This window comes from Diabrotica undecimpunctata, chromosome 1 (genome assembly GCF_040954645.1).
Source record: "Diabrotica undecimpunctata isolate CICGRU chromosome 1, icDiaUnde3, whole genome shotgun sequence".
NCBI lineage: Eukaryota > Metazoa > Arthropoda > Insecta > Coleoptera > Chrysomelidae > Diabrotica > Diabrotica undecimpunctata.
This window is the reverse complement of record NC_092803.1, coordinates 16369345-16386027: the sequence shown is the minus strand read 5'-3', so window position 1 is coordinate 16386027 and position 16683 is coordinate 16369345. Positions and strand designations below refer to the sequence as shown.

Below are 16683 nucleotides of genomic sequence, written 5' to 3'. Positions count from 1 at the left end.
TAAATAATACATACATATATATGTTATGTATATAATATAGGCACCTCTAAACTGAACATTTGCTTCAGAGAACTAACGAACACAGAGAGCCGACACTCCTTTGAAGTTGCGTGGGCAAGCCGCCAATGAGTGCCAATGACAGGAGTACTTCAGATCTCGAAGACATTTTAGAAGCTGGGAGATACTGTACAATTTTGCTGTATGGCCTTGCCAAAGACACCCACATGAACAAAATGAATAAGGTCGAAGATTATTCATCATTACTTGAACAAATGCGATACGAATCGTTTATTAAAGCTGAATGAGCCCTGAATGAGCATATCAAAAGAGTTTATTTACAAACTCAGATATGGCTTGGAAACAAAGAGATTGATATAACGGATTGGGGATGGTTCAAGAGTGATGATATTTTACAACCAATAAAAATAACAAGTTCACCTGCACCAGAAGAACTATTGAAACTGATTTTTTGCAATTGCAAAAAGGGTTGCGGCTCAGCGTGTGGCTGTCGTACACTAGGTATATTTTGCAATGCTACGTGTGGAACATGCTCTGGCGACAATTGTCAAAACTGTCCTGCAATAGACGAAGAGGTGGAGTTAGAACACGACGAGAATGACGCCTCAGACAATGAATAATTTGATATATTGTAAATAATTTTTATTTTTGTAAATATATTTTGTATACTTTCTAATGTAAAGTATTTTCATGCATAATTTTTTACAATAAAAACAGCATGAGCATACTTAATTTTTTTATTTAGACATTTACCAAAGGGGAATTTGTTTCGTGAGCATAGAGGTGGTTTTTAAGGGTTGAAACTAAGCAACCAATCAAAAAATATTTTATTGATAAGAAAGGAATTTTTGAATATAAATGTACATTAAAAACTTTTGAAGTTGTTTAAAAAGATTTTTTTATATATTTTGATATAGGGGGTAGTTTTTAAGTGTTGAAGTGTTGCAATCAACCAAAATTATTTTATATAAGCAGAGAATTACATTGTAGATGATATAAATGCACTACAAAAGCGTTTGAACCTGTTAAACGATTTTTTACAATTATTTTTATTAAAAAGGGTGGTTTTTAAGATTATTTAAGGGTTGAGAATGTACACAATATCCATTAATATAATTGACAATATTTCAATTACCTAATTTAACACGATTTAAATCCATAAAATGCTTTAATATAAATTTTTTTCATTATTTTCAATAAGGGGTGATTTCACCCCTTAAAAATAAAAAGCTCACCTATCGCATATATAACTTTTGAAGAGGGGGGTAAGGTAAGCCTAATTCCAAATTATTAGCAAAATCGATTCAGTTATAAAAAATTTAGAGGTATTGACCTCTTTTCCTCCACAGTGACTGGAGTATTTTGTATACAAAGAAAAAGTATATAAAGAAAAAAAAAAGACTAGCGACAATTTTCAAATAATATACAAATATGGGTCTGAATAAGTTGATATGTGTAGGTCTATAATCAATCAGGAAATCCAACTAATGTTAAGGTGCGCAGGCATTATGAAAAAATTACAAGTAAAAGGGCAATTTAAAACACCAAACGATGTCGTAAACGAAAAACGGCAGGTAACAGCCACCAAATGATTACCTAAAGAGAGAAATTACAGAAGAGTAAGAAAAAATGTAAATAATTGTAGAAAGGAGGTAACAATGAGATCAGGTAAGGCTATGATAGATTAGGTTAGCGTTACCAATACATCCCACAAACAAAAGCCTGGTAGCCTCGTTCCAAACACAAATTTCGTCACGCCGGTATAAAAGAGGTCTGCATAATTTCCAATTTTATCTTTTGAAAAGAAAACCTATATAGAAACGCTGTATATTCTGTATATAAATGTAAATTCGATAAAAATAAAGAATAAAACAAAAACTTATCCCTTCTACTTACCTTTGAAATCGACTTCTCCGTTACCATCGGCATCGAAGATGTCAATCACGCGTTGTACGAGCGGATTCTGTTGCAGCTCCGGCAGAGACATGAACTCGTCGATGCTGAGAGCTCCTGAATTGTCCAGATCTAATTTTCTGAATCTTTTACCGAGACGTCGAATTTCGTCGGCGTCAACTGACAAAACAAACGTCGGATTAGGAGAAATTCGAGAAGAATCGGAAATGTTGGCGGTATACAATAACTAAATGCTATTTTAGAGTATAGTCCAGCTTGAAAATATGCGGGAATGAAACACACATAATAATATATATATATATATATATATATATATATATATATATATATATATATATATATATATATATATATATATATATATATATATATATATATATATATATATATATACATTTCAAAAGTCCAGGGATATTTTTAATAAGAGAAGTAATTGTTTTGGATAAACAATAATCGATTTGTAGTGATTAGTAGTATTTAATATTCAACATAACTTGTTAAAATGTCGTAAATAACGAGAATGCCTTTAAGTACAAATAAAAAAAATTTAGGTCGTCACAAAATATGGTCGTAATAAATAAAAAACAAAATTAATTCAAAGGCGTCCACTCTGGTTTATTACGGCTCTACATCTGTCATTCATAGGCAAAATGAGATTGTTGATATCCTGTTCCTGTTATAGTTTATTTTTATGAACGAGAGAGTAATTAGCATAATTTTAACTGGTAGCTCCGACCACTCGATGGGCGTGCTCAAGATTAATTGAAAAATTACTTTGAATAATTGTAAAAAATAAATGAATTATTTCAGTGTTATAAAGTGTTATGTGTATGTAAACAAAAGTGACCTCTTTTATCACACACTATATTAGAACTGACTGGCCTACATTAAAAAGGGTTTTAAAAAATTCACATTTTTTTTAATTTTTAAAAATTACAAAAAGTTTTTTTAAAACCGTCTAAGGTATGTTAAATAGATGAATAAAAATATTAATATAAAACTTACAGCTACTTGTTACAAATCCAAATCAGATTCAGAAGATGAACTTTCAGAACCAAGATTTATAATAACTGGCTCGATCATTTTATTAGTAATATTGTCCAGCTTCCACATTTTTTCCTCTTCTTTAATAGTGTGATTTACTGCCTTTTCCCAGTTTTCAGGTTTTACATTATTTACGGCCTCCAAAAACAACTGTTTAACATCATGAATTTTAAAAGTGGTATTTTTTCTTGAAACTTCACTCTTTATCTGTGCCCATACCAGTTCAATCGGGTTTAATTCACAATGATATGGTGGGGATCTAAGTACTGTCATTCCACGATTTTTGGCAATTTCATCAATTTCGTATTTTTTACATTTTTCTTTATGAAGAGCACACAACGAATAAAGTTCCTTTCTTATAGATCCGGGATGGTACGTAATATTTTTTGAACTCAGCCAATTCTGCAAGTCTTTTTTTAACCACTTGGTTGTGGGCAGTCCTTCTATAAGTCTGGAGTGATAACTTGCATTATCCATTACTATTACACAGTTCTTAGGAAGAAGATCTATCATTTGTTCGAACCATTCTTGAAAGACATCAGCGTTCATGTCTTCATGGTAGTCACCGGTACGAGTTGATTCAAAAGTTAATAAACCACCTTCAACAAAACCGTCTGAACTGCCAATGTGTACTATTATCAGCCTGCGTCCCTTTCCTGATGGTGGGTTTAAACCAGTAGATAAGTTATTTACAAAAGCGAGCCTTTGACTTGTAACAGTTTCATCCTGCCAAAATTTATTTGGTGTATGACCCTCGTTGATCCATGTTTCATCAAGATAAAATATTTTTCTTTTTTGGTTTCTCATTTCCTTTATGGTTCTTAGAAAATGTCTTCTCCATATGACAATATCGCTTCTTTCTAATAAAATAGACTTTCTGGGATTCTTTTTCCAGCGGAAGCCTATTTCTTTTAAAAGTTTCCATAACGTACTTCGACTCATTTCTGGGTAATCCTTATCATCTCGAACTGAGACAAGAACTTTATCCAATGTTGGAAATTCTTGTCTAAAGAAGAATTCATGCACTTTCCGTCGAAGTCCTTCTTTAAAATGATATTCTATTTGAAATTTTGGTTTCCCTGGAGCATTACGTGGCATTTGAAAACTACCACATTTCTCTTCTTTAATAACTCTGTAAATCGTAGATTTCCCAACACCAAGTGTACTGCTAACTAACTCAACGGTCTCATCAACACTTTCACATAAACGTTTGTCTGTAAATGATTTAAAACAATTAAATATTAATGTTTTTTCATTAACTGTTAGAGGACCAATTTTTCGGCGTTTACACGGCACTTCCAAATTTTCCATAACACTAGTATACACAATAAACTGCACCTTGCAACTGAAGTACTTACTTTTAGTGAACTGTTAAGAATTTTGAATATGCCACTTGGACCTTCCTATATACAAAATGGAAAAACCCACTATCACATTTTCTGTGGAATAAGTTTAGAAGGTAATTATCTAGTCAATTACTGTCGTAGATTCCTGGAATTAAAGAACTAAATGTTTGATTGTTGAAACCCTTACTTCGTGGAATGCACTCATTTCAGATAAAATAAAACGTTTTATTTTATCTAAAGAATTAAACTTTATTTTGCAAATAGGCAAAGAATTAAACTTTATTTTGCAAATAGATAAAATAAAACGTTTTATTTTATCTAAAGAATTAAACTTTATTTTGCAAATAGGTAGGTACTTATTAAACTTTTATTGGTTATATATATAACCAATAAAATAAACATCTTACATTTCTTGCAAATTCATTAGTACCTGTTAACCTCCATCACTCCGACACTGGCAACCTTATTTAGGGATTAGTAACCCTCACAACTATTGTATTCTATTCTGCTCCAACCTTTATACCTGGTGAAGCGTTCTAGAAAAACGAGATTCATTCTGTCATCGATTATTATTCCACCCCATACCATACATACTGTACCTCCTCTGTATGTGTAAACTACCTGAACATGTCTTAAGCGTATTACATTTCCAGATCGCCTCCACATTCCACACTTACTAGACGAGAACCGGGAAAAAATCCAAATGTCGAATAATAAAACTGTAGCCTAATCATTTGTATGCCAGTTTTGATATTCTTGCCACCACTCTAATCTTGCAGCGCTAATGCCTTTGCAGATATGCGGACATCTCAATGGCCTTCGACTGTGGAGTTTTGCTTCATGGAGACGATTTCTTATAGTACCACGGCCTATGTTTACCTGGTGTGCCAGCTGCAAGTCGCTAACCAATTCAGGTGCTGAAATTGTTGATTGTCTTCTAGCAGTTAACACTAAACATCGGTCTTGAGCTGCAGTTGTAGCGCGCTCAAGTCCTGGATAACTTTCGGCTGGAATTCCAGTGTCACAAAAACGCCACCAGAATCGACTTAAAAAATTTGGCAAGATGCAAATTAAGACACGTATAGCACGTGTGAAGTGATGCGCTATTTTTGTAACCTATTGAAACCATTGGACCGGCCCAAATTGACTACTAAACAGACGTGTGACGTTGTGGTAGAGACAAAGATTCTCGCATTGCACGTGGAACTTGTGGACTCACGGCGTCGTATTGTTTCTATAGCTCATTGTTTCTCGTGCATCTTACAACTTTCTCCTTTCTAAACAATTAAAAGATGTCAGAAGAAGCGTTTAAATACGCGGTAAGGGGTCACAAGGAGCTTTATGACAATAAACATACAAATTATATGTAAACAAAGTTGAAGAACCAGATTTGGCAGAATATCGTGACAACTAAATGTATTTCCTTCAGCATCATCTGATTTTGATTCAGAACTAAAGTTTAATAATAAATGTTTTGTTATTGCATCTGACATTTTCCAATAATGCGAGACCTTATCAAAGTACACTTCAATTTGTAGATACAGTACATACGAACTGTGTCTCAATTTGTGGATCCCCACGCAGCACGTGTGGCACGTACGCGTCGTATCATTCGTGTCAGGTCACCTCACACGTATTATACGTGTCTCAATTTTCGCCTTGAGTAACACTGGGACACTACATGTCGTAGTGAGTTGCGCTCAGCTACATTAGTTTGTCGCAAGCCACTTTGAAGAAGGTCTACAGCCCTACTCATCTCATCCAAAGTTAAATGACGTCGTTCCTTTATAAAAAACAATATTTTAAATGCACTAACTTAATAAAAACTTAATAGCAAGAACAAAATCGAAACTACTTACCAGATCATTTACTGCATTTTCCTCTCCTCTTAAAAACTTTATCAAATATTCGTTATCACTTTCACCGTTTTATTTTACCCACAAAAATCTACAGGATGAGCAACTATATATATATATATATATATATATATATATATATATATATATATATATATATATATATATACAAGGATTTCCACAGTTTTCACTGTATTCCTTCACTCAACCGTTTTCTCCAATTTTTCCTGTTTAGCCAGTCCCCTTCCTGTAGGTTTCTTCTACTCATTGCTTCGTCCACCTCATCTCTGAAAGATCTTCGGGGTCTGCCTCTCTTTCTTCTTCCTATCGGGCTCCACTCTGTTATTCTATTTATCCAGCGATTTTGGTCTGCTCTTCTGACATGTCCGTACCATGTTAATCTCTTTTGTTCGATGTAGTCTATTATGTCGGAGTTCATTCCCATTCTCCTCTTAATCCCCATGTTATTTATTCTGTCTCTTCTTGTTACTCTGCAGCTTCTCCTTAGGAATTCCATCTCTGTTGCTCTTATTTTGTTTTTGGTTTTCTTATTTATTGTCCAATTTTCACACCCATAAGTGAGGATACTTCTTGTCATGGTATTATATATTTTTTTCTTTGTTTTCATGCTGATGTTCTTATCCCATAGTACCGGGTTCAATTTTCGTATGCAGTCTCTTGTTTGTCCTAGTCTATTTTTTATCTCTTCCTCCGTTGTTCCTTTGTTTGATATTATGAAACCTAAATACTTATACTTGTCTGTTCCTTTGATTTGTTTACCTTCGTCTATTTCCAGCTGTTTTATTTCTGTATTCTCCGTTGTTAGGTATTCAGTTTTCTTTAGGTTTATTTCCATCCCATTCTTTGTATATTCCTGCTCCAGTTTTCTCATCATAAAACTGAGGTCATCCTCGTCTTGTGCGATCACTATTTGGTCGTCGGCAAAACTTAGCGTATATAGATATTCGTTCCTTACTGGTATACCCATTCCTTCGCACTTTCTTTTCCATGGTTTCAGGGTTTTTTCCAGGAATATTTTGAACAGGGTGGGGGATGTGGAGCAACCCTGAAGTAGTCCCTTTGTCGTCTTAAATGGCCTGCATATTCTATTGCCCGTTTTGATAGCTACTTCGTTATTCTTGTAGAGTGCTTTTACCGCGTTTATTAATCTTCGTGGAACTTCGATGTCTTCCGTTGCTTCCCATAGCTTGGTTCTAGGTATTGAGTCATATGCCTTCTTAAGATCAACAAAAGCCAGATGGACGGATCTATTTTTGGCCATTCTTTTTTCTATTAGTTGTTCGACCGTGTAAATGTGATCTAAGCATGCTTTCCCCGCTGTGAAACCTGCCTGGTCTTCTCCGATTTTATCTTGTATATACAGTCTGCCTATAGACGATATAATGCTGATTCCCCGATAGTTTTCGCAGTTTTTTCTATTTCCTTTCTTGTATATTGATGTCATATATACTTGGGTCCATTCTGCCGGTAAGTCTTCTCCATTCAGTGCTCTCTCAAACATTTTATGTATCATACGGAATAACTTTTCCGATCCGTTTTTTATCAATTCATTTGGTATTCCGCCGGGACCTTCTGCTTTTTTGTTCTTTAAAGTTTTGATCGTTCTTTTTACCTCAGCTAGGCTTAATTCGATTTCGTCATGTGTGTAGATTTCTATTCCGTCTATTTCTGATTGTTTGAATTCGGGGCGGTCTTCGGTTAGCAATTTTTTATAGTATTCTTGCCATTCGTTTTCTTTGATTTGACCGATCTTGATTTTCTCTGTCTTATTTCTTTGGAGCGACTTTAAGATGCGCCATGACTCTGAATTTCTCGTTCCTCCTATGTGCTGTTCTATCTCTGTGCATGTTTTTTCCCATCTCTCATTTTTTTCATTTGCTACTTTTCTTTTCACTTCTTGTGATGAGCAACTGTACAACTTAAATTAAAATTAAACGACCAAATAAATTTATTTTATTATGTTATAAAAATATCCCTAGACTTTTTCGATGTATATATATATATATATATATATATATATATATATATATATATATATATATACATATATTCGTTTTATATATTATTTTAAATATAAGGCTTCTCACAATTAAGTAAATACTTTTTTGAGGAGCTGTAACTGTTTTAAGAAAGGTGATGCACAGATATATTCGAGCAATCTTAATTACCATATATTTTAAACAAGCAAATTCATAACTATCATCTCTAAAATATCTTCAGTTATCGATAACAAACCAAAGTAAAAAACTTCTCATGAACGCCAAAGTATAAAGAACAATGGAGATCTCCGGGAAGAAACCAAATCAATCTATACTTTAAATCAAACGTTTAAAACCGCTTCTTTTCGACTGCACAAGGGCGTGTTTTGAAACTAAACTTCAGTTACAAATTCCACTCAATGCCGTCTTCGTAGAAGCATTTTCCGTGACGTGACATCGTTTGTAATATGAAATTTTAAATTCAGCGTTTTTAGGCATATTTCGAATGCCTCCTATTTGTTGCCCAAACTCAAAATCTAAATTGCAAGATTAGGTTCTAACAATCAAAATTCCACAGCGACCGATCAATGGAAGTGATAAATTTTATTGATCTCATGAGAATCGTAAAAACATGGCAAAAATATTTAAAAATTACTAAAAACATCGATTTTTTTCTACTTTCCTTGCTTATAACTTTAAAACAATTCATTTTGGAGCAAAGTCGTAATAAAATGAAATCGCGACAATTAAATTTTCTATAAGATACGGCTGGTTAAAGAGGTTTTAATTTAACACCGTTGCTGCAAAATAGCATTATATACAAAAAAAGGGGGGAAACAAGGCTTTTCTTATTCAATGTTTTTCAACCACTTAGGAACTTCATAATTCATCTAGAAAATATTTATAGCATAGTAAAACAGTCCTCCAAATTTCATTAAAATCGATTTAACAGATTTCGCATAATTTTGTAATCTAAATTTAAAAAAAACTGACTTTTTAAAAGCTTGCACAATAAAATCTAGACCATATTCGCTCCGTGCGTGACTGACGCGACACCTACCGCCTTCATCTGACAGTTTTGGACCTACCAATTTTCAGGTTAAACATATATATGTTTGACATTGTTAAATACATGCGAAATTGACAATTATTAATAATTAACTTTTTAATTATATTTTTTTAGTTTATATACAAAATAAATGTACTATTAAAAACTGGGTTTCTCAAAATTCATCAAAATATATCTTTTCAACCACAAACGGAAAAGAAAGGGAAAAATCTAGTACTGGCAAATCAAGTTTTTCACGTGAAAGAGCATATATTTAAAAACAGTAATAGTAAAAGTTATAATATAAAAGCTAAAGTCATCAGGCACTCTGCAGTTAGCTTGAAGCCTTATAAAATATCATTTAAGGTAAATTCTTTAAATTTTTCCTATTTCAATTGCATAAAAATGAAGTTATGTGATATTTACTTTTTCATATTAATAGCACGGATCCATCTTTTTCTTTTCTCTAATTTATATGTAATCTTTGGGAACCTATAAAAACTACACTCACTATTTTTGCTATTATTAGCACAATTAAATACGCAATATGTATTTGCACACATGTTTGATAAAATTTATGCGTAAAAAGGTAGGTCCAATTTTGTCATATTTCGCCGCTACGCACGCTGGCATCGTTTCAAAGTACCCCTACCATGGTCACGCACGGAGCGAATAGAAGTTTGCAAATTTTTTTACGTATAAAAACGTACATAACCTATTTAATGTACTTTATAGAATTAAAATCGGATTATTTGGATGGTCTTAGCAATGTTTTAAAGTTATAAACAATTTTTTGACTTATAAACAAATAGAATATCTCGGTAACTATTAGCTTGAATTAAATTCAGCAAACGGGGTTGCAAAATAATCGGAAAGATGTTTCTTATAAAAGAGAAAAGTTGAATTACGACCAGTAGTTCCGAAGATACAACCGGTCAAGGTTGACCGGCATTTGCGACGAAGTTATAAACAATAGGAAGATAGTCTTTAAACCAATACCTTTTTCTTTTGCAGCTCTTTCTCGATAAAAATTTTCATATCTTTAAGATATTTATAAGATATATTATAATAATAAAAACCATCGGTAATTCCGGTGAAAAATTCCAAAAAATTATGTTGGAGCAAATCTAACTTCAAATATCAAAATCGGTACCTACGTAAAAAAATGTATTTTCTCGGCTTCCAATTAAGCAATTTTCTTCATTTTTTTTGTAATCCAATGTAACTCGATTAAAGCCATCTAAGAAACGCATTACGAAATGCCTGATATGCTTTAGTTTTGTTATAAATAAATTTTTTATTTATACTCCCATCGTCAGAGACGAAAATACCGATAAACCTCTAAAAATCATACGAACAAACTGAATTTTTCTGAGAATGTTAATTTTGGGACCCAAAAAAATTGCAAAAAAGTTTACTATTTTCACGCCCGGTTTCCCCCATCTATATAGCCCACTATCCCACGTAGGGGAAAAAATCGAATTACCAAGAATCTGTGCGTCGTAGAAAAAAATATTTCAAATAAAAAATTTAGCTGAGCCAATTTTGAATAAAAATGTTTATTAGCACTTTTTTTGTAAAATAAACAGCTCTCTCAGAAATATCGCTTGAAGCGACGCAGCGACGAAGCGAAAATTTTATTAATTCGATGATAAAAATTATATATTTTTTGATCAGAGTCAACCTTAATTTTAGGCAACTCAATTTTATGCAGACGAATGTTAGATTATTGAACTACTACCGATCTAAACGGTTCTGGAGTTTCAGATTGCGACTCAAATAATTCCGCACTAAACAGTTTTATCTTATAAAATTGTTCAAAAATTATTCCCTAACATTTTCGCCAACCCTCGTATCCACGTCTGGTACAGAAAGAATATTACCAATAATATTTGTGTTATGTTTTAAGAATTCTTCACGAATTGAATCTAGTTCTTCTACTCTAATTTTAAATAAAGATCAGATATATGAATCTGATAAAGCTTTAAAACCTAAATCGAAAACTAACTGAATGTCATCCATAGCTGCCTTTCTCAAAAATTTGAGTTTCTTATTCTTTTCTTTAAGTTTTTCCATTTTAAATTTATAACAAATTCCAATTAATATTAAACCCACAAAATGTACAAGAAAAGTGATTAAAACCCCGAAATCAACAAGTTGATATTTGATACTTTATTAAAATGACGACAATCTCTACTTTAAAACGCCCATAAATCTCGACTTCAAATGCCCATAAATTTTTGGAATGTCTGATCAATCAACCCGGTTTTTTATAAACCTCCAAAACAATAAAAAATACGACAAAACCAACCATTCAAATTTAAATTATAAATATTTTTTAACAAATGAGTTCAAATCCAGCTCAAAGAACCAATGTGACGAATTAAACAAACAATGATCTATTATGAGAAAAGCCCTGGCGAGATAAATGAACTTTATCTCATAGGTGCAAATAATCATCAAATTTTCAATGAATGCAATAAACAGTCACAACAATGTATAGGTTAAGGTAAAACTAGGTAGGGACTTACCGGTAATTGAAATTGGTTACCATGGTTTACACTATTTTATGAAACAACAAACTAAACGAATTTAAGTCTGTTCCATCTTATCGACGATTATGCTGTCGATCGCGAGATCCATTCCCCGATCGGTGCTATAGGGATAGTAAGGATACAAGGAGAACAAATGTATCGATTAATTTACACAACCATATTTGAATTTAAATATGTTTCTATAAAAGTGTCAAATAAATAAACATTGCACGATTTTTGTCATTTTTACGATTCACATGAGATCATTAAAATTTATCACTTATAAATTAACCGGTCACATCCATGAATACGGCATTGGGTGAAATTTGTAGCTTAAGTAGTGTAGCTTAGGAAAAAAGCAATTGAAAAAAAAACAGTTTTAAATGTTTTAGATCATTGACGCAATTTACTACAATAAAAAATAAAGAAAAATAGCAAAATATTGTACAAATAAAACCAAATTCGTAACAATTAATTCATTAATACAGTAATACATGTCTTAATACATTTAAAACTTATACATCTAAAAAGCACTAATATGCCTATTAAAATTGCTCGAAATTATTAAGGTAGCGTCATTGTCAAAACATAAAATTGGATAACACACAGGTTTTTCTTATTTTACTAATTTATTTCTAGAACTTACATTACTATTTTTACTTAATTTCTAAAGAGAAAAAATAATCTACCACTAATCTCAAAAACTAATAAAAAGCTCAAAAAATAAAACTTTTAATGAAAACTTGGTGCACTGGCATCAAATATATCGCTTCCAAAATTATCAAATGGACTCTTTATTTCTTTTTGTAAAAAAGAAGCCAAATCAATATTCCAAGCCTCAATAAACTTAATCATGTTCTCACAAAGCCATTCACAAATAGACTTAGGTTTCAAATGATCATGTCATTTGAAATCAAATTGATCATATAATTGTAAAGCTAGTCATGGAAACAACATCCTATACATAAGAAGCCTCATAGGAATAGATGAAGATAAGAGTTCATTACTTCATCAGAGCAAAAGTAAAATCCAGAATATCTACAAAGACAAAAAAAGTATAGAAAATACAAGTTAAGAGGAAACACACAAAATCAGCAAAAATATAGAGAACAATTCAAACAAACGAACTCCCAAAGAGAATATAATGAAATAGGAAAGCCAAGAGACAAACGCAGAAAATTTTATTTTGTTCTTCACATCTTGAGGACCAAAATCACCTATTTTCTTTTCTTGTTCTATTTTATTAATAGCAGAAACTCTCATTTGTTTATTTCTATACTGACTCTAGATAAATCCGAAAGACATGTTTGTTCTTTGTACAACTCCACAAATTTCAATGTTGTCTCCACATTCCCCTTCATATTTTTTTAATACAAATAAAAATTTTTAAAATTGACTTCACACCACCAATTCTTGACAGCAAGTATGTATTTACTTGAACAACTGTTTACATGAAGCAAGTGTCAGATAGACTATTCAAGTATGGTCCTAGCACCACTGTGGTCCGTGGTGGGAGACACCTTCTTGATGGATGGCTTTCAAGTTACTTGACTTGCTTAGCTGCTTGTTTAAGTTCCTGATCAAGCACTTGAATATTTGTCTACATGATTCATTGAAGTTACTGGTTTCCAGTTACTTTCTCAAGTAACTTGAACAGCTACTAGACTCATATAAACCTTACTTTATAGAGAGACAGCTTCTAGAGAAAGAATTGGTAATTGTTTTCATTGACCAAAGCCTGTATGGAGGATGGTATGTATGTGTCAACAATAGACTATGCAGAAACTCTAAAATAAACAGCAAACTGAAGCTTTATTCCCATATTTTTTAATCTCATATTAGAAAAAGTTGGGAGATTGGTCAAAATCAAAACCAAACTACTAATGATTCAAGGTCCCAAGCTGCTGATATCACATGCACATGACATTGATCTCCAACTCCAACTTTGATAATTCTAAAAAGTATTTCAGAACTTTTTTTTTCTAAAGATCAGATGGAAATCAGAAAATGAGATGATGTAAAAAAAAGGTTGGACAAGAAAGATCAGGGAAACAATTATTGCTCAGTAGGCTAAGTTTTTTCTTTATTTTTCTTACTAGACTATAGACAGAGGCTAAATATTTCAAAGATAAAGGCAGAGGAACAGAATTTGAAAAAACATTAAACTTTGTTAATACGAAATATCACAGAATTTTTGATAATTTTTTTTTCTAGAGAATAAGTAAGAAAAAGAAGAAAATAAGGGAGAAAAGGTAAATATATCAATAATGGAAATAACCAAAAACATAAGAAAATATCAAAAGAAAAAAAATCTTAAAAACACTAGACAATGTCCACAGAAGATTAAGATAACTGAATTTTCCAAAGTTTCTTTGTAAAGGGAAGATACTCATCACTTTTTCTAGGTAATAAACCATAATTATGCAGATATCCAGATATATTAAAAGTTAAAATATGCAAACATCAAAAAAATCTGAAAAATTTAAATACCAACTAACAAATGACAAATTCACAGAACACCATCTCCGGTTAATAATTAAATGAGACAAGACATTATACAAAGACAAAAAAATACTCATAAGGAAACCATAGAGTTCGGAGAAAAATAGAAGAATGACAATTTTGCAATTTTTGATAATCCATACAAAGGTGGGACACGAAAATGAACATTAAAAGAATAAAACTAGAAAGAAATTACATTAGAAAGAAACCTGTAGAAAATAAATTAATAAGATTTCAGACACCATTGCGACAGTAAATTATTATCTGAATGACACAAAAATGAATATTGCTATTAATTTTGTCCTGAATGATTTCAACACACACAATGTTTGTTTTTTATACATCTATACTGATATTTTTATCATTCTAATTCATTAAAAAATTATCAAGGTATCACAATAAACAATTTTAATTGATAATTGAGTGTCTAACAATACATTGTGAACTACTTAAATAATAACAATTAAAATAGGTAACATTAAACTGTTTAAATCCATTTAAAAAGCTCAATTTACCACTTGGGAGGCTTATATATGGATTTTCTCTATATGTACATTATTTGTGCACTCTAGATGTCACTAAAAATTTATATATGCTTAAGTATGCTATTCTATTAAAAATAAGCAGAATTCTTAAAAAAAAAAGTAATATAATACACATGGTCTATGATATTTAATTATTTCTTAATTTGCACAAAGTAGGTAATATATGCCATTCTATAACATATAAATAGCACCTAGCTCCTAAAGCATTTCTACAATTACCGTTTTTTACTTAAACCAAAGAAATATCCGGCATGTAAGACCATAGCAGCTATACCTTGACAAATGATTATTAGGTAGTTCAAAATATCTATGGATACATTTAGTGCTAAAAAACGGGCATGCATTAGAAAAATATGAATTAACTTACAGTTAGAGCATAGCTCCATGGGCAGAGAGCTCTCGTTACCCTGCAAAACAACATTTTCTTGTAAAGCATTGCAAAAAAATCTGGGTAAAAAATGGGATATTGAAATGGGCTTGTCCCTGAAAACTAGGCTAAAGCAGAGCAACCTTGAGGTATGCCAAAATTAAACATCGCAAGCAAATCTCTGAGATAAATGTGAAAATACAGTCACTATTTGTAAAATAGTATATTTACCATGGTCTGCTCCTAGTACTCTAACTTCTAATTGATTTATGATTCTTTTTAATGATCGACAAACTGAGGATAAATAATTTACTGTAGTTTATGAACCACTCAAAGAGGGCTCTGCGTGTGTGACGTCGATTGACAATTGGCGTAAAAAAAGTAATAAAAAATTACAGGTATAAATTTAAAACATAAACTTTCTTGTTCAACGTTCAAGCATACATATTACTGCGAATGTTTAAAACATTTTTTTTCTACGTATTAAGCATTAAAATACAATTAAAAATTTAAATTATTAGGCACTTTACAATAGAACGTAACTAAGTTCTATGGGGACAACAGTGTTCAGATACTAGGTCAAGGGTCATCGGTATAATTTCTAGAAACGATAAAACGTATCTATAATAAACATTCTAAATTGTAAAATATGACTAGGTGCAAAAGTAGAGTCTACATACGATATTAAAATCAAAATAAGCCTAAATTTTTTAGATTAAAATTCGCTTTATATGAAGTGTGTAGATGCAAAATTCACATTCTCCAAATTTTCATATTTTTAGTTATGTATATCAATGAATTCGTCTTTTAAAGGCGAATCGAACCGTAATGATATCTTGAACCAAAACTCACATTTTAATATCGAAAAACCATATTGAAAAAGACGTTCTGAAACATAAGTCACATTATCCAACACAGGATTTGCAGCAAAATTAACATTCTCCAATTCGACCAATCAGACTGCGTAGGGCGCATCACGTGATTGTCGTCACTCTGGTGATGTTTTGTCAACGGTTTTTTAAACCTCACCTCACTTGTGGTATTTACATGTGCTTGTGAAGGTTGATTAACGCTTTTATGATTGTGGTTTAAATAATACGACTTTTAAAACTAGTTAATAAACTAAATTATTGGTGTATAATGGATGAACTAGTAGAACCCTCGACTGGTCAAACAAGGAAAAAGAAAATAAGTCCCGAGAAGTGGAAACGAAACAAATCTAAATTAGCAAGCTTAGTTGTTAGTAATCTAAAATATTAGTAGGTTAGTCTTATCAAAGTTGTTTTTAAGTCATTTTCACTACATCTAGAACCAAGAAAAATATTGTTAGCTCATTAGCTGTGAAAGAATAAAAAGCTAATAATACTTTTCTTGTGTAGGTACTCTGCGAAAGGTATGCCGGATTTTCCTTCTTGTAACCATGATGGAAGACAATTTCAATGCGCTACCGTTCCATTTCAAGACATTAGACGTTTTCATCAAAACTTCTACTCTCAAAAAGATAAGGTT

General features: G+C 31.8%; 1 protein-coding gene across 1 annotated transcript in view; it reads right to left on the bottom strand.

The window, feature by feature from the left end:
* The window catches only part of LOC140445403 (calcineurin subunit B type 2), a 34060-nt gene extending 18496 nt beyond the window's left edge, over positions 1-15564 (bottom strand). Inside the window, exons 1-3 of the mRNA XM_072537409.1 lie at positions 15406-15564; positions 15175-15214; positions 1915-2091 (exon numbers count right to left, since the gene is read on the bottom strand). Coding sequence (XP_072393510.1) covers positions 1915-2091; positions 15175-15214; positions 15406-15408 — 220 coding nt within the window. The 5' untranslated portion in view covers positions 15409-15564. The remainder of the gene's footprint in view (positions 1-1914; positions 2092-15174; positions 15215-15405) is intronic.
* Between the last annotated feature and the right edge of the window lie 1119 nt (positions 15565-16683).